Source organism: Hyaloscypha bicolor (genome assembly GCF_002865645.1).
Source record: "Hyaloscypha bicolor E unplaced genomic scaffold K444scaffold_126, whole genome shotgun sequence".
Classification (NCBI taxonomy): Eukaryota; Fungi; Ascomycota; class Leotiomycetes; order Helotiales; family Hyaloscyphaceae; genus Hyaloscypha; species Hyaloscypha bicolor.
In genome coordinates this window covers 497,193-524,368 of record NW_020194628.1, presented here as the reverse complement: position 1 = coordinate 524,368, position 27,176 = coordinate 497,193, and the positions used below count along the sequence as shown (strand labels likewise).

Genomic DNA, 27,176 nt, shown 5'->3' with positions numbered 1-27,176 from the left:
TTTAAAGCTCGGAGTAATAACTACTCGAAAAGAGATATTATTACTAATAATAAAGCTTAATAATAATTTCTTAAAGTAATTAATAGTAAAGCTATCTTCTCTTTGGTCCGATTATCTATTAAAAAGACTATTTATAGTTAGTTAAGAGATTTGAGAAAAAGAAGCTTTACTTTTACCTAATAAATAATTAGTAAATAATTCTTTAAATAATATTAATTAACTTACTATTATTTCTACTATCGGAAAAAGTATTAAGATTAATAAATTTATATAAGTTCCGAAAGTGAACTAAATAATTACTTGTTTAACTATATATTTATTAATTTAGCTATGTTTTTCTAAAAAGTTAATTAATATTAAAACTATTAAAATTAAGATTATTAACTTACGAATAGCTTTATACTAAGTACCTAATAGTATATATACGAGTGTTTTCCGGGTTCTCTTGAATTAGATTTAAAGTCTTTTTTAAATATCTTTTTTTAAAAAGAAGAGGTTCTTTATTAAGGGATTTTAATATAAAATCAGGGTAATTTTGGCTTATATTAAGCTTAATCGAGGATTATTGAGATATTTTCGAGTATATAAAGTATATATAAAGGTATTTATAATATAAAGTATTATTATAAGAGTAATAGTTAAAGATATATAAGTAATTATAAAAATAAAAGAAGTAAGAACTTGAGGAAAATAACTTATTCTTATAGAAAATTCTAATATTCTAAAGGCTTCTTAATTATTCTTCTAATTAGAAAGAATTACTATATTTCGAAGGTTCCAGTTCTTTAATTTCTAATATATAGCTCTTATATTAGTAATATAATATAATATATAAGCCATAGTAGTTCTGGAGGTATTATAAAGGTTCTATTTCGCTTATTAAGCCTCGCTACTACTTAATTGGGTAGTATAGTAGTGCTAGGCTCGGGCCACCCCGGAGCCTTACCTAATTAGGTTAGTATATTACGTATAATATTACGTATATACTACTTAACTACTTAAGAATATTTTAGAGTAATTGAGTAGAGTAGTTAAATAAAGTATAAGTAGTAAGAAAAAAACTTGAATAGAATATAAATAGGGCCTACTACTCTATTCTATTCTACTTATTTCTTATACTAATTAATTTAATAAAAAGACAAGAACTATTTCTATTAGGATCTCGAATTAAGATTAATTTAAGATATTAAAACCGGAACTTAACTAGAGCCTCTAGTTAATTACCTATAATACCTATAAGCTAATAGAATAAAACGAGTTAGATTCAAAGCTATCTAATTTCAAAAGTTATTTTAGTTATAGCTAGAAAAACTCGCATATATTTAGCTAGATCCTCTATATATATAGTTATATTTAGCTGCTTTATAAAATCGAGGTTCTTTTCTACTATAATAATCTTAATAATTTAAAAATCTCATTAATATAAACTATAACTCTAGAAAGATATACTAAGGCTTATATTCTAACTATTTACTTAAATTATAGAATTAATCTTTCTTCTAGTTTTAATCTTATATACTATTAAATAGCATTTTTAAAATATCTCTAATAAGCTTATATATTTAATTTCTGGCTGCTTTAAACTATCTTTTTTTTATTATTAATTATATATCTAGCTTAAGAAGCCGTAAATAAATTAGAATAAGATTTTATTATAATATTTTACCGGATTCTAGATTTAGAAAGTATAATATCTAAATATAAAATATAGATTAGTTAAATTCCTTTAATATAATTAAGATTACTTATACTAATTATAACGGCTAGTATTACATGATTAATACAGACATAGTTTCAGCCAAAGGAGTTGGTTTCAGCTAAGGTTTCAAGCTATGGTTCAAACCAAGCTCGCTTCCAAAGCTCGGCGTTTCAGTGGTTTTGGCCATACCTACTTATCCACTGCCATACCTCACTCCTTCTCTCCTTAGCTTTAGATTCTATAGGACATTAGAAATTATTAATCTTTGAGCATCGTTCCATTGCTTTGTTCCTACCATTACACTAATTATAGTATTTCTTTATCCGGTTAAACTAAGTCTAGATCTTGAGGCTATATTACTTTTATTAGAGATACTATATATCGAGGTTTATAACTTTAGTATAATAGTATTTTAGAGAATATTATTATAAGTATAAGAGCTAGGGCCTAAAAGATATAGTTAGACTATTTCTATTTTAATAATTCAAAGCTAAAGAGAAAAGAGGATCTTAAAGGAGCCTCGGATCTAAATAATTACAAGCTATATATAGGCTTATATACTAGCTTAAGCTCGGGGTTATATATAACTATTAGATAACTTTAGATATTATACTCAGATACTAGATGCCTTATTTAGATACCAGATACCTAGCTAAGATACCAGATATCTAGCTAGTTCTAGTCTAACTCCTACTAGTACTATATATTATAATAACTATAATATTACTCTTCTCTTTAAAATAAGCTTGCTTTTGAGCTTTAAAAGTCCCTATTAAATTTTCAAGTTATAGTTATATATAAAAGGCTAGGGCCTTTTATATATAACTTATAAGAATTTCTATCTATATTATATAGTTCTAGTAATATATTATTTTTAGTATAGTTTAACTAATAAGAGAGGTTCTAGAGCGGTTCTGGCTATTCGGGATTCTTATTATAGAAGCTCTAAAGAGCTAGAGTACTATTACTTAATAAGGATATAGGATATTATTCCGGATCTGGATTCTATTCTTTCTATTAGACTTAGTATTTAAGCTTTCTATAAAGTAGCTTTATTACTAATATCTCTTGAACTTTATATTCTATTTCTCTATCTTATAGTTCTAATAATAGAGGCTTCGGATTCACTTATCCGGAAAGAGAATTACCTGAATTCTTATATAGCTTCTCTATATAAAATACTAGATATATTCTTATTAATTCCAGAAGCTTAAATCTAAAGAAATATCTTACTTATTCCAGGATTTTATATAGTTCTTCTATTTAGTAAACTAGTTTATAGTTCAGATAGTTATTCTTCTAGTATTTAATAATAATCTATATTTTGTTTCCTATTTCGAAATCTATTAGTTAATAGTATTTATTAGCTTGGGTAATATAATACTCTTATATTTATATTATATTCTTTTATGCCTTTTATTATAATTTATAGAGCTATATTACTAGAGCCTTTATTTCTTGCCTATTTAGTTCTTTCTTTAGAGTATTTAATTATATTTGAGTTTTCTAGTCAAATAATATCTATAGTTTATAGCTCTTTTCTATAAGAAATAGGAATTGGCCTATAGTTTTATAAACCAGAGCTATTTACTAATAGTTAATTATTATTACCTATTTATTCTAATTATTCTAGTAGTAATTTATATAGGAATATAGCTATTAGTTAAAATACTAGTTAATAATCTCTATTTAACTATTAGTTTAGGGATAATTAGTAATTAATAACTTAAGCTTTATACTAATATACTTATAGAACTTATTCCAGAAATCCGATATAAACTAGGGGCCTTAATTAGATATTATAGTTTCTAGAATACTAATTTAGTAAACTATATAAATAAGAAATAGAAATACTAATTCTTTAATTATTACTATATTTTGGACAGGAATTATAATAAAGTACTTATCTAGATAATTAATAAAAATTACTATTATATTATACTTATTTCTATTCTCTAAATACTTCTTGAAATCTACTAATATATATTATTAGAAGTAATTAGAAACTAGTAATAAATATAAAAGCCCTGGCTTCTTATTTCTAGAAATATGAAATTATTAGTAAATATAATAGTTATTTCTATATTAATTAATATTTGTATTTTAGTCTAGCTAGTAATAGTAGGCCTAAAGAAGCTATTAAAGCTTGGCTTATTCTAGATATCTTATTACAGGCTATATATATATCTTCTAAATAAGAATAGTATATAGAGGCATTTCAGGTATTATTATATTATTAGATATAAATAGTTTACTATATTATAAAAAAAGGCTGTTTTATAGTATCTAAATAACTTTATTTCTTATTTCTTGCCTTATTCTATAGCTCTTCTAGCTCTAGTAATTCTCGGTTCTTATTTAATAACTTATTTACTAGCTAAATATTATTATACTAGATTTCTTCCTGAACCGGATTTATAAAAGCCTTAATTAAGGCTAACTAGAAATCCTATATAATATTATTATTAATCTTTTATTATAAGAAGAGAATTTGGGTTTAGTAGGCTACTATTATCTTATTCTAGGCAATTATATCTTTATACTTTCTATTTAAAGTATTTGCTTATTTATTTGATTTATTTATCTAATATATAAGCTTGAAATAGTAATAAGAAAAATACTTTATTTAGTAAACTTATTTTATTAAGAGCTTTTTTATAATTATAAAGTATTTAAGGGCTTAGTAATCTAAGTAAATTATAAAGAATGCCTTTTATAGGCCTTCTAGCTCTACTTATTATTTAGTTAAAAAAAGAATAATAGTAAATATCTCTTTATTATAGATATTATAGTTTAGCTTTACTAGCTATATAGTCTTAGAGAAAAATACTACCGGATACTAGAGTTTTATCTAGGGGTCTTATTATAAGAAAATACCGGCTATAACTATATTTAATATATTTGTCTTAATTATAGTAAAGAGATTTAAGTTATAGTAATATAGAATTAATACCGAAAATATAGCTTGCTTTAGTTTTATAAAATCTTCTTAATACTAATCTATATATTTGAATAGAACTTCCTTATATATTAGAACTATTAGAGGCTTTATTATATAGCTATATTCTATAATAAAATACTAATAAAAATTATAAAAGTCCAGAAAGCCTTATATTTCCTTAATTGTTTTTAGTAATTATTAGTTCTTAATAACTATTATCTTATCTGAATTTACTTTAATACCTCTAGTAAAGATAATAAAATCTAGATATTTTATATAAATAATCTTAAACTCTAATTTCTTAATATTTGCTTAAAGGCCGGTATTCTATAATTACTAAAGAATCTTTTATATATAGTTTTTATATTCTAGAGAATTATTCGAGTAAATTAGAATATTATTTAAATAAGCTATATAAAAGATATTAAGGTAATTAAAAAGAATATTATTTATATATCTCTAATATATAATAGAGCTATTAGTTAGGCCTTTCTAAAGAACTTTATATTTATAAGCCCTATATCTTATATAGAATATTATAAGTTCTTCTAATTCTAGATCTATTCGAATTTAATAGAATATTTACTAGATATCTAGCTTTATATAAACCTTAGCTTGAGCTAGTTATATAAGAGTCTTATAAATAAAGAAAAGAGAATAATAATTCTTCTATATTAAGTTATTTAGCTTATAATAGTTAATATAGAATTAGAGAGCTCTATTAGCTTTCTTTATAAAAGAATCAGAAATATAAAAGAAAACTGGCTTGGCTTAATAAAGCCCTATTAGAGGTTCTTTTTAAGGAAACGCTTGATTTTTTATAGCTTATAAATTAACTATTAATAAAGCAGGAAATATTCTAGACTTTTTGAGTCTTTAGGATTATTAATCTGAATCTTATAATTATATAATATAGGAAAGAAACTATAATAAGACAAAAACCCATATAAAGTATACTAGAGTATAAAACGTGACTTAATAGTAAAATAATAAATCAAAAGCGTAAATAGTAAAATATAAATAATATATAGTATATAAAAGCTTAATTAATTAAATACTTATAAAGGATTATTTTCTAAGTTTATAGAAAAACCAGCCTTCTTATATGATTTCTATAAGTTATATATAAAAGGCCGCGGCCTTTATTATATAACCTAAACCTTAAAACCGCCAAAATAATATAATTTTTAATAAATACGGCCTGCCGTATTATAATAGCTAATATAGAAATAAGATATTTAATACTTTTCTTAAAAAGACATCTATAAAATCCTTAAACTTCTCTAGTAAAACTCTTACTAGTTACTATAACTCTGTCTTTTCTAGCTATTACTTGCCTGAAATAAACTTATTCTCTTATTATAATTCTAGCTCTTTATTAATTTCGAAAAATAATATTATAAAGAAAAGGTTCTTCTTCTTTTATATATTTATCTAGAAAGTAGCTAGTAAAATACCTATAATATTAACTATAGGCCTTAACTAGATCTTATAGCTTTTCTTTAGATAAAATAGCTTTAATATTTCTATTTCTAGCTTAGGAAAAACTTCTATATTTCCTAAAGCTATTTGTATTTCTCTATAGTATTAAGCTTAATTCTTTTATTATATATGACTTTCTGAGCCCGGTTTAGGAAAGAATAAAGGAGTTTCCTCTTTATAAGCTAAGGTCTCTAGAACTTATTTATAGCTATAGCTTTATTTCTTTTATTTATATTTTCTTAATACTAGTTACTTTTTCCAGGTTTTAAGTTCTTATATATAGTAGTTAAAACCTTATTCTAACTCTTTTTTCTAGATTAATTATCTAGCCAGATTAATCTTTTATTCTTATAATTAATTAAAATACTAATATTTATAAACTATTATTATTTTAAAATTATATTATATTTACCTAGCTTTATAACTAGTATAAATACTAGAATCTTTTATTTATTAATTAAGAATGTAAGCTTAATATAGTAAATAATAGATATAGCCTATTTACTATTAAATCTTTTTATATTATAGGGTAATATTAATTAAATAGACTTAATATCTAGAAATTATTTAATTATTCTTATAAACTTGAAATTAATAAAAGTATATTTATTTATTCCGGTATTAATAAAAGAAAAAGTTTTAATATCTAGTCTATTATTACTAACTATATAAGAGAGTATAAATGCTTTACCTTCTAGTAGCTAGCTCAAATTAACCTCTATTATATCTATATAATATAGCCCTAAAAAGAAAACTTCTTTTAAGAGTTTTTATTTCCCTATTTTATACTTTCGGATAGTTTACTTATAGTAAGTACTACTAGTTTAGCTACTAAGACTTGCTTTATATATTCGGTCTTGGGCTCTAGACAATTTCTGGATATATAACTAAATCTATTATAGTTATAGTATTTGAGATCTAAGGATCCGGGCTTCGGAATAGTAGGCTTATCTATTACTAGAGTTTTAGGAATAGGCTTTATATAAGAAGCATTTTTTGAGCTTGGCTTATTTATATTTTTATTAGCTTTCTTGGATATCTGGTCTTTTTTTTTATAATAAGCTCGAATTTACTAATTATTTATAGTATAGTATTATATGAATTCTATAATATAAATAGCCGAGTTATTATAATATATAGCTATAGCCTTTTAGAGCTTCTAAGTAAGCTTATTATTTAGGTTATTCTTAAGGTCTTATAGGTTAATATTTTTATTTACTATATATCTTAGAAATAGGATATAGAATTCCTGAAAAGTCTAGCTTTTTTTTATAAATAGCTTCTTAAAGGCTTACCTAATATTATACTTCTTATTTGGGTTATTATATAGTTTTTCTAGATAAGTATATAGTTTTCTAATAATCTTATATATATATATTAACTATTCTAGTTCAGGTAAAGAAAGATTAGTATAAGAATATAATTATCTATATAGCCGGAAATATAAATAATCTTAAAGTTTTCTATTTAGTAAATATTAGAGTTATTATAGAGCTTGTTTTTAATCTAAACTAACTAATTATTAAAGGTAATACTATTTTTAGTTATATTTTTAAAGATAGAAAAGTTAGAAAATTTAACTATATATCTACTTTTTAGAATAGAGGAACTAGTTATTTCTATAGGCTATATAATAAGCTTTTTAATAATAGCTTTATTCTTTTATAGGGCTTATTTGGTTTCTTTTAGCTAATTATAATAATTCTTACTATAGATAAGAATATTATATATCTTTAGAATTAGCTTAATAATCTCCTTATATAAAGCTTCTGGGTTCCGGAATAACTTTTAGAAGTCTGCCTTTAATAAGGCAGATCCCTTTTCTTTCTTGGCTCTTTAAAAGAAAGTATTATAGGAGGGAAACTATAATAAGACAAAAACTCATATAAAGTATACCAGAATACAAAACGTAACTTAATAGTAAAATAATAAATTAAAAGTATAAATAGTAAAGTATAAATAGTATATAGTATATAAAAGCTCAATTAATTAAATACTTATAAGGGATTATTCTCTAAGACTATAAAAAAACTAGCTTTCTTATATAATTTCTATAAGTTATATATAAAAGGCTATAGCCTTTATTATATAACCTAAACCTTAAAACTACTAAAATAATATGATTTTTAATAAATACGGCCTATTATACTATAGTATCTTTTCTACTATAAGTATTAATAGAATATTCGGATTCCTTAAAAGACTTAATAAGAGGCTCTGGTTTATTTTCTAGTAATATACTAGTAATATCTTATATTATAACTTCTTCTAACTTGCCTAGTTATTTTAAGACTTGCTTTCTTATAGATTTTTATTTAGTAGTAAAATTACTGGCTTATCTGCTTGCCTAGCCGGTCTAGGGCTTTCTTGCCTAGTTATTCTAGGGCTTTCTTTTATTCTAATATTAGTTAACTAGTATAGAAGTAGCTATAGTATATTATATCTATATTTATTAAAAACCGATTAGATAAATATTATTTAAATTTTCTATAGAATTAAGAAATAAGTAAGCTTTGAATTATATTATAAATATAAAAGCTAGGGCCTAGAAAGTATAATTAGATTATTTCTATTTTAATAATTTAAAGCTAAAGAGAGGAGAGGATCTTAAAAGAGCCTCGGATCTAAATAATTACAAGCTATATATAAGCCTATATACTAGCTTAAGCTCGAGGTTATGTATAATTATTAAGTAATTATAGATACTATATTCAGATATTAGATATCTTATTTAGATACCAGATATCTAGCTTAAATACTAGATACCTAGCTAGTTCTAGTCTAACTTCTACTAGTATTATATATTATAATAACTATAACAAATATTATACTTTATTATTAAAAATATTATTATTATTATTATTATTACTATTCTCTTTAGCTAGAATACTATTTAGGTTAATATTAGTTCTAGAGTCTGCTTTATTATTAAATAAGCTATCTATATTAGAATTAGAAATATTCTTATTATTAAGTATTAGTATATCTTTATTATATTTTATTTAAGGAATAGATATATATATATAAGAAAAATAAGCTATATAAAGAAGAGACAAAAAAGAGGCAAAAAAGACAAGGAACTAAGGAGAGAAATATCGAGAAAGGAAAGAGAGAATTTTAGTTTAGGAGTAAGTAATAAGAAAAAAGGAGGATATAAATAGAAGAACTAGCCCTTTATATTTCAGGTTAGAGTTAATTATAATAAACTACCTGCAAGAGTCGGGGGGCTACCAGATAAGAAGTAGGAAAGAAAGAAGAAGTAATAAGTGAGATAAGAAGAGATAATAACTCTCTTTAAATATACGGTTTATAGTACCTAAATCGAGATATATAATAGCGAGAGATAGGATATGAAATTAGCCGAGAACTAATTAGTAGACCCCTAAAAACAGTAACTAAAACCCCCGAAAATAGTAGCCTACTAACCGTTTTACTATATAAATTAGTAAATATTAATTTATTTTAATTATATTACCTTATTATTATATATCTTATAAAAGATTTGGGAATTAGCTAGTAAATTCTTTTATTAATTTTGATTTTACTAATTTAATTATATATATAATCTAAAGAATTATATTATAGCTTAGTTATTTAATAATATTAGTTTATTTATATACGATTTCTTTATTACTTGACTTTATATCTTACTTAATAAACGGAATTCTTTATCTTATATATTTTAATATACTCTTTTTTTAAAAGATCGGAAATTAGTATATAAAATTAATATTAATCTCTTATAAGCTAATTAGAAACTATTTTTGCCTTTTCTCTTAAAAACCTGCCCCGCATTTCTGAGTGCCTTAATTGAAATATGGGATTTCAATTAGTATCTTTATTACGAGACCGGGTCTCTGGGCTTGGAAAGCAAGGTAAAGTGGCTCTATTTCGAGGATTCTAAACTAAGGAGGGAAGCTTGTAAGTACGGGAGCTTGGTATTCTAAATACTAGCCAGCCGCATGTGTCATCGCGGTCACGTGACGCTAAATTTACCAGTGAAGCGGCAGAGCGTTATAATCTTGTCTTGCCAAATCTTTATAGCTTATTTAAAGAGCAAATTCAAACTTTTAAATAATTTATTAATTATATTTTTAAAAATAATTTAAATTACAAAACCTCTTAAAATATTAAAGTTAAATGTAATATAAGTAATTTAAACTATAAAGCTCTTATTTTAAATAAGTAATTAAAGGGTTATTTAAAAAAAAGCGATTTTATTATAAGTTTTTTATAAGAGTTTTAATAAACTTATTAATTATATTTTTAAAAATTATTTAAAAAATAAGAGCTCTTAAATATTAAAGTTAGATATAATATAATTAATTTGAGTTATAAGGCTCTTATTTTAAATAAGTAATTAAAAGTTATTATAGAAAAGGCGATTTTAAAAATAAAGAAGAAAAAATCGAGAAAAAATCGAGAAAAAATCGAGAAATATAAGGCTAGAAAATTGCCTTTTCGCCTTTTCTTAAATATTATTACTTATTTAAAAGTAAAGCTACTAGGCTCGAATTAATTGCAATATATTAAACTTTAATGTTTCAAGAGCTCTTACAATTTAAATAATATTTGGTATTGTGGTTAAAGAGTCATAGAATTGCGATTTTGCCCTAAAAGCACTTTTCGTGTTCTCGCTAAAAAATCGATTTTAAAGCTAGTTTCGCCTACCGCTATAATACATCCCTAAACGCTTCAAAATATTAACCACTGCTTACTGACAGAACGTTGCGTTCGACGATGATACCATACGTATTTAAGTTGAGTTAACACTTTTCGCCTCTATTTTATTGTAAATAGAAGTGATCGCATAAACTTCTTGAAGCTTTCCGAGGTTGGTATTTATTGCCCAGCTCACCTTATAAAGAAATATTTTAAGATCCATATTTCAATAAAAACCAACTTTACTCTTGATATAAATAGGGTCTGCTAAAGACAACTTAGCTCAGACTATATGAAACAATTGCCCCAGCCGATATCTTACATTTACGCTAATTAAAACATCACACTAATAACAAAAACCTCCCCCGTCGAATCACTCGCCATATAAAGTCGATTCTTGGAGTCCCAAGCAAGTCCCGAAGGTCGAAAGCAGCCATTTGGACACTTCGTATTATCCGCATTTGTCAAGATATTGATCGCCGGATTTGTGCTATTGGCTGGCTGGAGGGGCTGACCATTCTTGAAGTCAACACGGCTTAGACGATATCCATCAGGAGGTTGGCGATCCCTTGCCGTGTGGGTTAGTATTCTTCTGCTGGAGCACACATTTATTGGTTGGGTAGAGAACTCACCAGCTGCCATGGAACGTAACGTACAAGGCACTTCCGTTGGCAGTGAATTTAAGGTCAATTGGTGCGGTATGAGCCGGAAAAGTTAGTCTAGGTGCCTGCTTAGGAGCGCATGAATCATCTGTATTTGTTCCACCAACCGTGCCATATACGAATTGGGTACCAATTTGAATTCCCGTATTGGCAGGTAGGATGGTGGGATCGCGTGCGGCGATGCAGAGCGGGTAGCCATAGTTGGCACCGAACTGTGGGGATTTGGTGTCGTTGAGTACGCCGTGATAATTCAGCTCTTCCCCTGGGTTGTTCATGTGAATATCTACCCCATTACGCTTCGTATCGTCGAGGGAGTTTTCGTTGGACCACTGCGTATGCTGTTAGTTGCTCTATTCCGCTAAGTTGTTCGGATTATAGCTTTCAATGCCACCTGTGGTGGGTTCCTCAGCCCAACCTATGCTGTTCCTCAGTCCCCATGCGAACAGTGTTCCTGTCGAATAAGCGACTGAAGATGTTCCAGCGGTGAGCGCGTTGATACTGAAGATCCTGGCCTGACTACGACCTGAGCTGGCTTCTGTGGTCGCAGAATCTATATTGGCGTTCGAACCGACTTGGACGAGTATCTGGTCAGGGTTCTGCTTTGAGATAAGAAGAGTGCGAGTCGCATGACCCGAGGGACTCAAGCCGGTTCTTGAGAATCAAGGACGGTTAGTATTCTCTTATTGTTATCTACAATCATCAAGGGATTATACCGCCGAATTAACTTACATTACTGTCCTTTTGGGCAAATTATAAAAAGGACCCCCCCCTTCTACTAAAAAGGACCCCCCCCCCCTAGATAGCCAAAACCACCAAAAAAAGAGTTAATGCACGCAAAGATCGCAAAGTAGGGAGTTGCATTTCTCATAAATAGAGTTAATTAAAGCTAGCTAGAAAAGAACTCAAGTGAAGCGTGAGAACTGACTAAGCGAAATGATCGTACTAGACTAAATCCAGAGATCACACGGTAATAGTACTATAATAAGAGCCTTATATTTAGTAGTATCTGCTTTGGTTTCTACTAGGTCCCTTAACCTCTTAGCTAGGGTCCTTACTTTTAGCGTAGGAATAATCCTGGGCTCTAGGGGGCTCATAACCAAGCCAGATCCCGTGACTTCAAGGGACTTTACAAAAAACTCCCTATTCCGCCTTATTAACCTACCCCAGATTCTCGATTCGGATTACGACATTAGCTAACTAGTATTAACTTCATTAAGCTTAGAGCTTATAATAGCTCTTAGGCAAAAAGGGGGGCTTATCACGTGCTATCTCTCTCAAAGATCATGAAAAATACTACTTCCTTCTAATATTTTTGTATACTCGTCTTATGAAACTATTAAATCTAAGTCTAATAATTACTTCTCAAAGCTCTATATATAATTCTAGGGGGGGGTCCTTTTTAAAATTTTAGGGGGGTCCTTTTTAGTAGAAGGGGGGGGTCCTTTTTATAATTTGCCGTCCTTTTGGCCCCAACGGTGCCTGCGGTTGCGTCGTAAGTATATGAATATACTATCGTCTCGCTAGAAACAAACAGAGTTTTACCATCGCCCGTAAGTTGGATACCATGATTGAGCTATTGAAAAATCAGCTGCGAGATCAAATTTGCTCGGGAGCCATTGAGAAAACCAATGCTCAAAATAGGAATTCTTGTAAAATGCAACGAAGATCTTCCTCCTCGGCAATAGTTTTCAACCAAAGACGAGAGCGATCGGTGACCATGAATCTCTGATCCACCAATTCCTTTGCTTTAACTGGTCTCTTCCAGGCTTCGCAAAACTTATGAAATTCACATACTGATGAATCTGCAATCAACTGTTTACTGCTTGCAACACAAACGTTGGTTCCGTCTCCATCTGTCAACTTCACAAGTCTGACTCCAGCGCCTCCTTGCTCAACAATGAGTAAATTGCCTTGGGAATCGAAGAGCATTCCTCGTGGAGTCTTTAACCCGTTCATGAGAACCTTCGCGTTGTAGCCGGCTGCGACAACTGGAGCATATTTCGGGGAAACAGTAGCACATGTTGTTTGGGCTAAAGACGGGGAGAGAAGCAGTGCCGATGTCAACGCGAGGATGGTGAAAAACTTGAAGGGAAATAGAGAAGCCATGACTGAAAATTGGGTGGGGCTGTGAACCATCAGCTGAAGGTCAGATGTCAAGAAACGGTATATGCAGCTCTCACATGCGTTCGGAGCACTACTTGACGTTCGAGCGTCAAGAAATCCGTTTCCTTTCTATAGGAAATTCCTCCCTGCACTTTATCCAAGTGCCTGATTACATTCCCACAAGAAAGATGGGGAATCCCAGTGCCCAGAGGACCTCATATATATATCCATGACTGCAGACCCCCTGGGTGGAAGAAATATATAGTGGCGTGAGGCAACTCTTTGGGAGGGGGAAGCTATGTAATTAAAATCGAGCCAGTCGGCAAACATGAAGACGACTGGCGCGCTTAGCAGTGATCCGGGAAATGCCTGTACTGATCCACTTTATTCCAAGGATCGGATTGGATTGGAATGGATCGACATGGAATGGATCGTAGCGAGGAATTAGTACCCTTACCCCTGCGAAGACTCAACACCTCCTTGTTGTGCAGGCTGTCAATCCGTGTCTCTCCGGATCACAGGGCCAAGTTTGAGTCAAATACTTCGTAGTAGTGTTTCAATCTGGCTATAACGCACTTTTCACGTCATGAAGACTCTGTAAAAGCGCTGTGACGGCGGTATCAAGGCAATGGTCAAAGGCTCAAAGTTCCGAGAATCCCATGTATTAAGAATACTAAGCTAAAGAGAAGGGGGAGGGAGAGAGGGAGAGAGAGAGGATAAAAGGAGGGGAATACTAGCTAAAACCACTGAAACGCCGGCTGGTTAGGTGAAACCAGTCATGTGACAGCCACTCCCCTTATAACCCTAGCCGGCGCCGTCACAAGCGCAATACTATACATAGCATATGCTCTGCCGATTTCCTTAAGATCTAAATCCTATAATAATATATAATTCATAATAATATTTATAAACGAATATATATTAAAAAGTCATATAATATACTTATATAAGAATGATATATTTAAGTTAATATATTAATTATTAAGAGTATTAAAGTATAAAGCTCTTTTAATTCTTATATTAGTCTTAAAAAATAATTATATATTAGTATAATAAGCTTATATAAGTAAGTTTTAATATATATATTAAATATTTATATATATTTAATAAAATAAGTATTAATTCCTTTTATTTTAATTAATTAAAATATTATTAATTATTTATTACTTAATAAAAGCTTATATATATTATAATACGTTTAAAAGATATAATTTTTATATTTTATTTCTTACTCTTTGCTTGCCCTTACTATTCTTTTCTCTATATACCTCTTATATAAATTTACGATATAAGGTACTTAGCCTAGACTCGCTTAGGAATTATTCCAGAACCGATCTAGTACTAGTTTATGTATTGCTAACTAATCTTACATAACTAATACCATGTGGAATACTGCCAAGCCTGGACTAGCATTCGTGTGACGGCTGGTGTCACATGGTTGGTTTCAGCCAAAGGGGTTGGTTTCAGCTAAGGTTCCAAGCTATGGTTCAAACCAAGCTCGCTTCCAAAGCTCGGCGTTTCAGTGGTCTTGGCCATACCTACTTATCCACTGCCACACCTCACTCACTCCTTCTCTCCTTAGCTTTAGATTCTGTAGGACATTGGAATCATAGATCTTTGAGCATCGTTCCATTGCTTTGTTCCTGCCGTCACAATTCGGTCCGAGGAATATCTAGCTTTATCCGCGATTTTGGTGGAGTCGCCTCAATAGGAAACCTTGGCCAAGAATAGGAAATAGTCTCATATCGCTTGTGATTGTCGAATTTAAGGTTAAAAGAGACACAGGTCCTCGGTACAACAGTCCCATGGGCAAGGATTCTCCACTCTTCGGCTGGCTGAATTCCAGGTTGTTGAGGCACCCGAGGGCTCTTCCAGTGATCGCATAGTTCCTGACCAACAACGGCACATTCTTTGATATCTATGCCGGAAGATGGAGAGCCACTCGTTGGGGGGCTAGAAGAGTTGGTCGGAACCCCTTGTCGCGTGGTGTGGTTCTGCTCAGGGGCTACTCACCCTCGCCTCGAAGTCTGCGCAGCTAGCAGCGTTCCTGCTCACCCTTGCAGTGACTGATCATCATTGACTTGCGGTTAAGGTTTGTCTTTCAATATAGGAGTAATGACTTGAGAAGTTTACTCAAGGAACTAGTTACAGTCCACTCTTCCTCATCATCCATCGTTCCTCCAGTCAGACTTTAGAAATAGTCACCGTTTATCCATTTCCGATAGATTACCTTCGCAAGTGCCCAGTGCGCTACAGACTTCGGATGCAGTGTTTTCGTTATCCACCAAGGATAAATAACGGTCGAAAAATTCCCAACTGGTTCTCTCCCTTCCCCCAGATTCCGCGCCCAGGTACATAGCATTTGTGAGGTAAGATTGCCCGGATTCTCCGCATTGCAGCTCGAGGCAAACGAAGTGAGGTTGACTGGGGTCTCTCCCCAAGGTGGACCTGTCCATTGAGGGACGGCATTGGTGTGGTTGGTGTTGTTGGGCAGGATGTCCACGCCGTTTATAGTGAAGAACCATGCGTCTGGCCAGTCTAGAGGAGGTTCCTCGCAGAACCTATGGCCTGTGAATAGGGAATCCCAGTCTTCAAAGAATATCCCCTTCTGCGAGCCTCCGAACACCAGTTGCAGCTCCACGATGGATACTGCGATCTGGATGAGGAGGTTCAAATCTGCTACCATTTTATTGACGCGAGTCCGAAACTCTCGAGTGAGATATCTCCCGTAGAAGATATACCGATTATCACAAATAGCTGTCTCGGCGTTGAAGAATTGGGCGTAGCTGGTGACGATGAGTCTAAAGTCGTGTTGAAGAGCAGTGTCCAAGACCTTCCAATATGTCGTAGTGAACTGGCCGACGAGACTTGGATCGGAGATGAGGGTCTCTGTGAAATTCATGTCCGCGTCGCAGGATGGCCTATCGAACATAATACAGTTTGCAACAATATTGGCAAACCCAACGTCGTTGCCGCCGATGGACAACGTGCCCCATCCTCCTTTTCCAGCTTTGGGTTTCATCAAATCGATCTGAGATGTACGGTTGTTCCATCCAGTATTGATAACATCGTTCATGGCTGCGCCAGTGCACCCAAGATGATAGACCTCCATGTTATCCGAGAATGCGTTGGAGGTGTTGGCCACTTCAATGATCTGATACGGATAGCTGCCATTACATTTGAGGCAGGTCCCCTTTGCATCAAATTCATCCTTGATCCATCCACAGCTTGCTCCGATTCCGGCAGAGAAGGAATCACCTAGCGCGAAGAAACTCGGAAATGAAGGAAACTGGAATTTGTGATGGGAGCTGACTCCTACGGCTGCCCGCAGGCCGGGTTGAGCCAGATGAACTTGGAGACTCATGTCAGAGGCCCCCTCTCAACGACGCGCGAAGATGCAAGTACTCGTAATGCCAACAGCAATTACTTGCTTCTGTGTCTATCTGCATGCCACAGCTCCGTTCCCGGTGTACTTGGCTGCACAGTTGCGATATTGTAGAGGTGCAGATTTCTGATCACAATCGGCATGCTGTTGTAGTTGCCTGCACGGTGTCAGCTCAGGCAATCTTATTGGTTCTGATCGGAATCAGACACCTCCCCACGCAGTGGGGGGTTAGCGTGGCCCTAAGCGATGCGCTAGGCCTGGACGATTATTTAAGGAACCTTGCCAAACGTAGTTGCTTAGAAATCAAGTCCTCTACTAGGGCAGGATTTTAGGCGGTGAAGGGCCAAACTGCAAAACTGCAAACCTTCAAACCATTAAAACCGCGAAAACCGCGAAATCAAAACTACGAATTGCATGCTACTTAAAATTAGGTATAGAATTACACTGAAATTATACTTAGACTCGTACTTACTATTAATAGGGTACTCTTTATATATTATCCCTTCGTCTGTCGCAAACTGTCCAGCGCTAGCAAGGGTGCTTCCCGCACTACAGGGGGGGGCTCGCTTGGCTCCCGTAGCATAATAATTATGTACCTTTGCATATAAATTTATTAGTAATCTACATCGCTAGAATGAAATCGCAGCCAGCACTCCCCCACCTTATATAGGTGTACATTACAGAACACACAGCCTCCAGTTGAACGCTTTGCCCTCCCTTCTATAGCTTTCCCAAGGACCTTCTGGCACCTTTGTTTATATAAACACTATGCGCACGTGCCCCTAGGACGCTGTTCCCAGTAGTATAAGTACGGCGCTTCAGGATTAAATACCCTTTTACCCCCTAGCCCCACCCGCAAGCTATATAGCTTTGCTTTCTCTGAAAACCCTAAGAGCTTATAATAAAGCTCGATTCGGAATTACAAGTGCATAAAAGGGCGTTCGTCTACCGTATATAATTAATATAGCCAGTAACTGTTTATATAAGCTAAATTAATTAACCAGTAAAACAAGGGCCACTAATTCCGGAACGTAGGCTTATAGGTTTCGTATGCTTCCCTGAACTAATTCGCAAGATCTACACCTCCCATATACTAATTATAATCATTAATAAAGCAAGAAATCGGAAGCTCCTTTACTAATAAGTCTCTAAATACACCACGAACCAGTCGTCCATTTATTAATATTTTTGCCGGACGTTTCCTCTTCTTCTCTCTAAAGTCCTCCGCTTTATCTACCATATAGATATTACTTAATCCCAAGATAATATTATTATCTTGCCAAGCTAAGTAAAGTATATTATTAACTACTACTGCAAGGAGAGTATTCTATTCTAGCTTTTTCGCAAATCACTTCTTAATTATTAATAATTCTGAAGGGAACTGCTTATACGGGCATATAGTACCTACTACACCGAATTTACAAGCTTGTAGCTCTGTAAATAAGGAAATCGAGGTAAAGTAATTGTCTATATATATAGTAATATATTACTATAAAAGTAAAAGTATAAGGCTTTATATGAGACAGGCGATTTTCGTAAGATTTGGGAAGTTAAATACATCTTGTAAACCCTTCTCCCTTGAGCTCTATATCCAATTATATATATATCTGTAATCCGTAATTCCATAGATCTTATACCCTTATTTAATTAGTTTCTTTGGTATCTTATAGGCATATAAGGATCTTTAATAATTAGTAGGATAGCGAGATAAGAGAGGAAGAAAGAGAAATATACCGGCTAAAAAAGCATACTATAATCTTATTAATACTTACTTCAGAAGAGGGCAAGTAATATCTCTAAGAGAAGGCTTAAATCTTTAAAGCTAGCAGTTCTAGCTTATACTACCAGATCTTATTAGAAGGTAAGTGGTATTTATTCCGTTTATTATTCTCAGAGCATAAAATATAATAGTAGCACTTGATTTGTCCAAACCGAGTAAGTGAGATATGGTATATAATTGAGTATAAAGAACCTTTATTAAAGTCTGGGTTCTAATATATCTCTATACAAGGCTTATAGTAGACTCTCATATATATAATAACGCCCAGAGATATATAGAGTTCTTCTATAAGCAGATCTATCCATTCTCGCCCCCGCTCCTCCGGTATATATAGTCTTTATATACTTGTATATTAATTAGTATTTATAGTAATCGTTTGGAAAAGCTCGCGGGTAAAGAATAGGCTAAAGTAATCGAATGGGTATGGCTATAGAGGGAGGGAAGCAGGTAGGAGTACTCTTACTATTTACTAGGGCACGCATTTAAAAGGTTTATATAAAACGCTAGTAAGTGGGCCTAATTTAAGGAGTATATCCTCAAGAGCTTTCGATTTTTGCACTATAGGTAGGCTGGAAGGTGGGCTGGAATCGTTACTGGAATTATCTATAGAATCGTCTATAGTATACGCGTATTTTTAGGGGACGTACTGGCTGCGATTTCATTCTAGCGATATAGATTACTAATAAATTTATATGCAAAGGTATATAATTATTATGCTACGGGAGCCAAGCGAGCCCCCCCCTGTAGTGCGGGAAGCACCCTTGCTAGCGCTAGACAGTTTGCGACAGACGAAGGGATAGTGAGCTGCCCTGCAAGAAGCTACTCCTCCCCTCCCTCCTCCTACCCCTCCCCTCCCAAGAGCTGCCCTCCAGGGAGCTCTTTATATATTATAGTAAGCTATCCCAAGGGAGCCTTTTATATATTATATTGAGCTATTCCCCCCCTCTCCCTTTCTCTTAAGAATAGCCCTCCAAAAAGCTCTTTATATATTATAGTTATTACGCTCTGCCGCTTCACTAGGAAATTTAGCGTCACGTGACCGCGATGACGCATGCGGCTGGTTAGTATTTAGAACACCAAAGCTCCTGTATATACGAGCTTCCCTCCTTAGTTTAGAATCCTCGGATTAAGAGCCACTCTACCTGCTTTCCAAGCCCAGAGCCCGGTTTCGTGACAATAGTAAGCTATCCCAAGGGAGCTATTCCTAGAGAGCTATTCCAAGGGAACTGCCCCCTAAGGAACTACTTACTAAGAAGCTCTATAGGTATTATAGCGAACTGTCTCGGGACAAATAGATTAAATATAAGGTTTCAGATTAATAAGAAGGTAGTAAAGCGTGTTTTGGAGCTTTAATAGTACTCCTATAGTTCTTATTATTTATATAATATCTTGACTTAAGCTATAGTAATTTTAGTAGTATTTGAGGCCGAATTTGTATTAGCCCGATATACTATTTATAGAAGTTATTAAATATAGAAATATACTATTATTTAGAGATTTAGTAATATAATATTACTATATATTCATAATCTAATATATATTAATTTTTAGTATAAAATCGGCTACTTATATATAACTATAATATATATTTTATTATATATACTAATATTTAGAGGTTAAGTAGTAGATATAACTAGTAATAAAGAAAAGAAATAGCTAGCTATTATATATAATTATTAATACCCGATTATATTATAATTACTACTAAAAATTACTTATTATTATATTATAAGTAACTAAAATCACTCTAATTTATTCTTTATCTTTATATATCTCTAATTACTAATAATAATAATAATATACTTCTAGCTTACTAATTAAATTACTATTATAATTAAAGCTATTTCTATTATAAATTAATAGTAATCTAGAAATTAAATTATTATTATTATAGACCTATAAAGAAAGCCTATAAATAAGGTACTTATAAGAGAACTATTTATTAAAAAAACTAAGCTAAGGAGAAAAGAAAGTCTTAAGCTAAGGTTTCTTAAGTATTTATAGTTCTTTGCTTATATCTCGGCCTAATAGGGTTTAGTATACTAAATTTCCCAGAATATAACTTCTTTTAGCTTTATTATATATAACTATTATATGACTCCAGATATTAGATACCCAGATACTAGGCTCAGATATCAAATACTAGATACTAGACTAAATAAAGTATAAAATTATAATATTACTTCCTCTCTTAAAAAAAGCTTATTCTTAAGTAAATAAATATTATAGAATTATTATCTAAATTATTATAGTTCTCTATTCTATTTTCCTAGGCTTATATCTAGTTAACTAGCTTCTTTAATAGACCTGGCTATTATTAATTAGTCAAGTAGTAGTCTTATAGCTTATAGGGAAAGTATTTCAGATTAGAGGCCAGATACTAGTTAAAGTCTTTATTATATCTAACCTAACTAATTCTATATAGGAACTTTTTCTGCTCTGCCTTTAATACTAGAATATCCTATATTTTATATTCTTGGTTTATTATTACTTGAATTAGTAGAAATAGTTCGTTTTTCTGGCCAGGTAATAGATTATTAGTAGCCTTATATAAATAGTTAGAAGAAAATATATTATAAATTTTAATACTTTTAGGTAGTTTAATTTTATAGAAGTTACTAACTTAATATAGAATCGGGTAAGGCCTGGCTATTAAGTAGTCTAGCTTATAGCTAGAGTATTATATCTTCTATTTCTTTATTAATATATATATATCTTATTTCTTACTTTAAAATCTATAAAGTAATATTTAGTATTAGTATATTTCTTTATTCTCTTTTATATCTATTTTATGTTTTTCTTATTTCTCTTTATAGTATTCTTTATTTATTTAGTAATTTATTAAGTTTTTATTTTACTTAGCTTATTTTAAAATATAGTTATTAGAGTTAACTAGTTAAAGAAAGTTTATAGAATCCTATTATTAAGAAGTTTATATAGAGATATATTAATAGAGTTATATAAGAAAGTAAATTAAATATAATTAATTATTAGTAAGTCCTTATTCTAGTTATCTTAGTAATATAATATATATATATATAATTATTAATTAATATATTAGTTTATAATTTTTATTTATTTATTAGTTTATAAGTAATTTATTATTAATAGCTTTAGTTTTATATCCAGAATACTAGTATAAATTACAGACTATAATTAGAAATAATAGAGACTAAAAAGCTATAGTAATAGTAAATAGTTTAGAAATATATCTTTATTATATTCTTTATTATAATTATCTTATAATAAAATATAGAGATAGCTTATTTACTTAATTAGTTAATTATAATATATATAGTATTATAGCCGGACTTCGAGCTAGGTATTAGCTTGAAATCTATTATAATATATTATTATAAGTAATTCAGAACTAGTAAAGAATAAAGTAAACTAGAGATCTTATTTCTTAGAATATTTGCCTATTTATATAATTAGTAGTTATAGATATATTAAGTAATATTATATTATATATTATCTAGTAATACTATAGCTATAATAACTTATATATCTTATTTTTACTAAAACATATTATAGAGATTTAGTTATAAGCCTTATAAATTAAATCTATATATAACTATTTCCCTAATACTATAAGTTATTTATAATAAAGTAATAATTTATTCTTTATAATAAAGTTAGTATTATCTCGTTTAACCTGCTTATAAAGGGCTTATAAAAAGAAGGCTTTATAATTATTTTATAGGATTTATTTAACTAAATTATTTATTTTATTAAGATTATTATTATTATTATTTTAGAAAAAAAAGAGGGAATTAACTTTAATATTAAAGTTCTAAAATATCTTTAAGTTAATTTAATCTTAAGAAAAAAAGGCCTTAATATAATATTTCTTTTTTATTATATTTTACTAAATAACCTTATTATCTTAATATATTAGAGTATTAGTCTTTATATTCTATTTACTAAATCTATATTAGATAATAAAGTAGTATTTAGCTAAAGCTTTAGTCTATCTAGTTTATTTATTTATAAGTTTCTTTATTATTATAAAGTATTCTAATAAGTAATAGTTTATATAAATCTAGATTTAATAAATAATTTCTTAAAGTTCCGAGTACTATTAATTTAAAGACTATATAATAGCAAGTATTTTTTTATTATATATCTTATAGTTATATTTTATAAATATTATTATCTTTAAAAAAAATACTAGTAATAATATTATTCGAGATATTAGTCTTAATTATTAATTATTACTCTGGATTATAGTAATAAAATAGGACTAATAATATAAGATAGGCTTTAAGTTTCTTAAAAGTATTCTAATAAATCTTATTAAATAAAAAGGAAATATCTATATATATAAGATTTAATAAAAGCTTAGTAATCTTATTATAATTATAAATAAATCTCTTATAGAAGTTATAGAACTCCAGAAAAGCTTATATTTCTCTTATAATTCGAGAAGCTTTCTAATTCTTTATAATAATAACTTTTTTAGGGTTAATTTTAATACTATTTATAGAAATAATAAAGCTAAGATATTTTATATATATAATATAAAATTCGTACTTCTTAATATTTACTTATAAGCCTATATTCTGGAGTTACTAAAGAACCTTTTTTATATAAATTTCATATTCTAATTTATTATTAGAATAGATAAAAATATTATTTAGATAAGCTATATAAAAGTTATTTAGGTAATTAAATAGGATATTATTTATATAATACTAGTAAATAGCTAGCCTATTAGTTAATTCGAAGAATAAAATCTTATATTTATATATTCTATAATATATATAAAATATTATTAATTTCTTTAATTTAGGATTTATATAAATTTAGTAAAAAGCCTAATAAATATTAAGCTTTATAAAGATTTTAGCTTTACTAATTCTAGCTAAGGTCTTATTAATAAAAGAAAGAAAGTAATAGTTCTTATAAGTAATCTAGTTAAGCTTTTAGTAATTAATATAGAACTATAAGCTCTTATTAGATTTTCTTATAAAAAGAATAGGGACTATAAATTATAATTAACTAGAAGTAATAAAACCCTTATTAAAGTTCTCTAGAAAATATTTCTTTATAGCCTCTAATTTAGCTATTATTATCTTATATAAAAAGCTATATCCCAGATATTCTTTTATTTTCTTTTCTAATTATATCTTATAATTATATAACTAATAAGGAAATAGAATATTAAAGGCTTTTTTTAGAAAAAGTATTATTAAACTTAATATATTATTCGGGAATAATAAAGTTTTTAATATTAGTTCTCAAAAAGGGCTTTTTTTATTATTTAAGGAAGCTATTAATCTTATAGAAACTTATAGTAAAAGCTTTATTTTCGGATTATTAAAGGTTATAATATATACTTATAAAGCTAATACTAGTAATTTTAATAATCAAATCTTTTACTAGCTTTCTTTTTATATATAGTTTCTTCTAATATAGGATATTTATAAAATAAATAATATTAACTAGAGAGTTTTCTATTTAGTAATAATTATCTTAAATATCTTATTTATAAAAGTATTTAATTTTCGGTTTCTAAGAAATAGAAAAAACTAGTACTAGTTTAGGCTCTTTATCCGAATCTAATTCGGAATTAATAAAATTATATTTAAAGGTAGTATTATTAGTAAAGCTAGTATATAGAAAGAAGTTAGTAATAAAGTTATTCTCTATATTATAGTTCTTAATAAAAGCTTATTTCCTAGTAGCTTATTATTAGTTTCCCTTATTAAATATATAGTCTTTAGCTTTAATATTTACTTAATAATTAGAATAAGAAATATGTTTTAAGATAAGAAATAGAGCCTCTCGAGATATAGAAATCTCTTATATAACTAAAAGTAATAGAGAGAAAAGCTCGGGCTATATTAAATATTAGTTTCGGATATTAAGAAATAAATTAAAGTATTTTAGTTATTTATAGCTAAGAATAAGGTTATAGAATCTAAGCTTAAGAATTAATAAGGGAATATTATATTATTATTTCTAATTAATAATAAAATATATTTTTAAGAAATAAATAATACGGGTTTCTAGCTTATTATTATATTCCTTAATACTAATAGGCTTAGATAAATACTAGAACTTAAGATTAAAGAAAGTAATAATATCTATAATAAAGAAAGTATTAATAAATACGAAACTATTTATTCCGGAATTAGTAAGAAAGGAAATATTAACTAAATATCTATTATAAGATAAGCTATAGGATATAATTAAATATAGTTCTTCTATTAACTAGTATAGATTAATTTCTATAAGATTAACTTTAAGTTTATCTAAAAAAAAAGTCTTTTTCTAGGCATTTTTATTTCCTGGTATATTATCTATATTAGCCTCTATAAACTTATTATCTTTTTCTAGTTCCTTAATATTAGTAATATACTTTAGTACTAAATAATTACGGGCTATATAACTAGTCTAAAAGTAGTTAAAGCAGGTTAAAGTTAAAGCGGGAATACTTTCTCTTTTAATAGCTAGCTTAATTAATAATTAGAAATATTCGAGTTAATATAAAGGTATAAGAAATTATTATATAAAGCTTAGAAATAGTAAATATAGAGATATTAAAAGTAATAGAGATTAGAAGAATAATAGTAACTCAAGCCTTAATATACTTTCTAAGGCTTTTATAAGTCTATAATACCTTTATTTCGGAATTAACTAATAAGGCCATATAATACAGGTTATTAAGTATATAAATAAAGTAGTACTAGCTTATAAGTTATTCTTAAAAAGGAAGTATTAGCTTATTATATAGCTTATAGAGATAATTCTATAAATAGATCTAGGCTTTATTTACTAAGTAAATAAACTTAATCTTAAACTTATAAAAGATCTAAACCTTATTTATTTATAACTTCTTATATTTATATTTAGCTTTATATATATAATAAGAGTTAATAAAGTATTTATTAAAATAATTAATTATTTTTATAGCTATCTCAAAAGAATTAGTAATATTAGGTTTATATTAAATATATAAGTAATATTAGGTATTACTTTTTATATAATTAAAGATATAATATATATAAGTATTCTTATTTATATAATAGTTTATATTAACTTTAAATTTACTAATAATCTAAACTTACTAATAATTATAGATTAGGTTTTTGCTATTACTAAGCTTTAAGAAATCCGGAACCTTTATAAAATAGAACTTGCTATACTTAGAAACTTCTCTAGCCAGATATATTTATTTAATAAAAGAAACTAGAAAGTTAGATACTATATTATAGTACTTAGATTAGGAGTAAATATTATCCGGAATATAATCTCTACTAATAGAATATTCTCGGGAAAGCTCTTCTATATTAAACAAGTAAGCTAGACTAGTAGCTAAGCTATTTAGGGTTATATAATTAGTCTAGATATTTATCTAAATCTTGATTTAGACTTATTATAATACAAGTATATTAGAATAAATATTAGATAAGATAAGTAATTCTTTTAGGATAAAAGATTCTATTTTAGAGATATTTTTAGTACTAGATATAAAAAGTAGAATTATAGGATATAAATAAAGATCTTTAGAAAAGCTATTAGTATAAGAGGCTATATTAAAGATATTAGATATATATAATTTATATATAAGAAGTTATTTTTTTAGAAATAAATAATTATTTTAGGAGAGATATTCTAGAGCCTTTTTAGGTAAAAAGAAGAAACTTAGTTTAATATTATAGACCTATAAAAGAAGTCTATAAATAAGGTATTTATAGGAGAACTATTTATTAAGAAAACTAAACTAAGAAAAAAAAAGAGTTTTAAATAAAGGTTTTTTAAGTATTTATAGTTCTTTGCTTATAGCTCGGCCTAATAGGACTTAGTATCCTAAATTTCTTAGAATATAGCTTTTTTTAGCTTTATTATATATAACTATTATATAACCTCAAATGCTAGATATCTAGATACTAGGCTCAGATACTAAATACTAGATATTAGGCTAGATAAAGTATAAAATTATAATAATTATATCTGACTCTAATATAGCTTTCTAATACCTATAAAACTAGGCTTTTATTTAAGGAATTACTTTTATTATTAAATTAAAGAATAAGAATCGGGTTTAATAGAATTATATATTTTATAAAAAAAAGACTTAAAATACTTATTAAATTATAAAGAGGGCTTATTAGTATATAAGTATATTTATTTAGGAAACTAGATATTTTATTTATTTCTATATTAGTAAATAGAAAAGAATAAGAAATTAGTAAATCTTTTATTATAGCTAATATCTTAAATATAATTACTCTTATATAATTAATTTCTTTTTCTTAGCTTCTTATTATTACTATTAACCTAAATATCTTAAAGCTAGATATATTACTAAAATATATTAGGAAATAGTTAGTTTTAGGGTATTATTAAATATTCTTTAAAAAATAAAGCTTAAGATTAAATATAGAGAATTTTATAACTTGTAATATAAATAGAATAAGATAAAGCTTTTAGATTAAAAAAAGCTTATATAATTA

General features: G+C 28.7%; 2 protein-coding genes across 2 annotated transcripts; both read right to left on the bottom strand.

The window, feature by feature from the left end:
* Window positions 1–11,117: 11,117 nt before the first annotated feature.
* K444DRAFT_645791 (soluble quino protein glucose dehydrogenase) lies at window positions 11,118–13,552 on the bottom strand (the record flags this gene model as incomplete). The annotated part of the gene is made up of 7 exons (XM_024885123.1): window positions 11,118–11,352; window positions 11,417–11,729; window positions 11,838–12,085; window positions 12,176–12,179; window positions 12,390–12,393; window positions 12,921–13,019; window positions 13,241–13,552. The coding sequence occupies 7 exons, from the start codon at window positions 13,550–13,552 to the stop codon at window positions 11,118–11,120; spliced, it is 1,215 nt and encodes a 404-aa protein (XP_024731802.1).
* Window positions 13,553–15,612: 2,060 nt separating this feature from the next.
* Window positions 15,613–17,048, bottom strand: K444DRAFT_617350 (SGNH hydrolase). The gene has a single exon (XM_024881106.1). The coding sequence runs from the start codon at window positions 16,911–16,913 to the stop codon at window positions 15,741–15,743; it is 1,173 nt and encodes a 390-aa protein (XP_024731801.1). The 5' UTR covers window positions 16,914–17,048; the 3' UTR covers window positions 15,613–15,740.
* Between the last annotated feature and the right edge of the window lie 10,128 nt (window positions 17,049–27,176).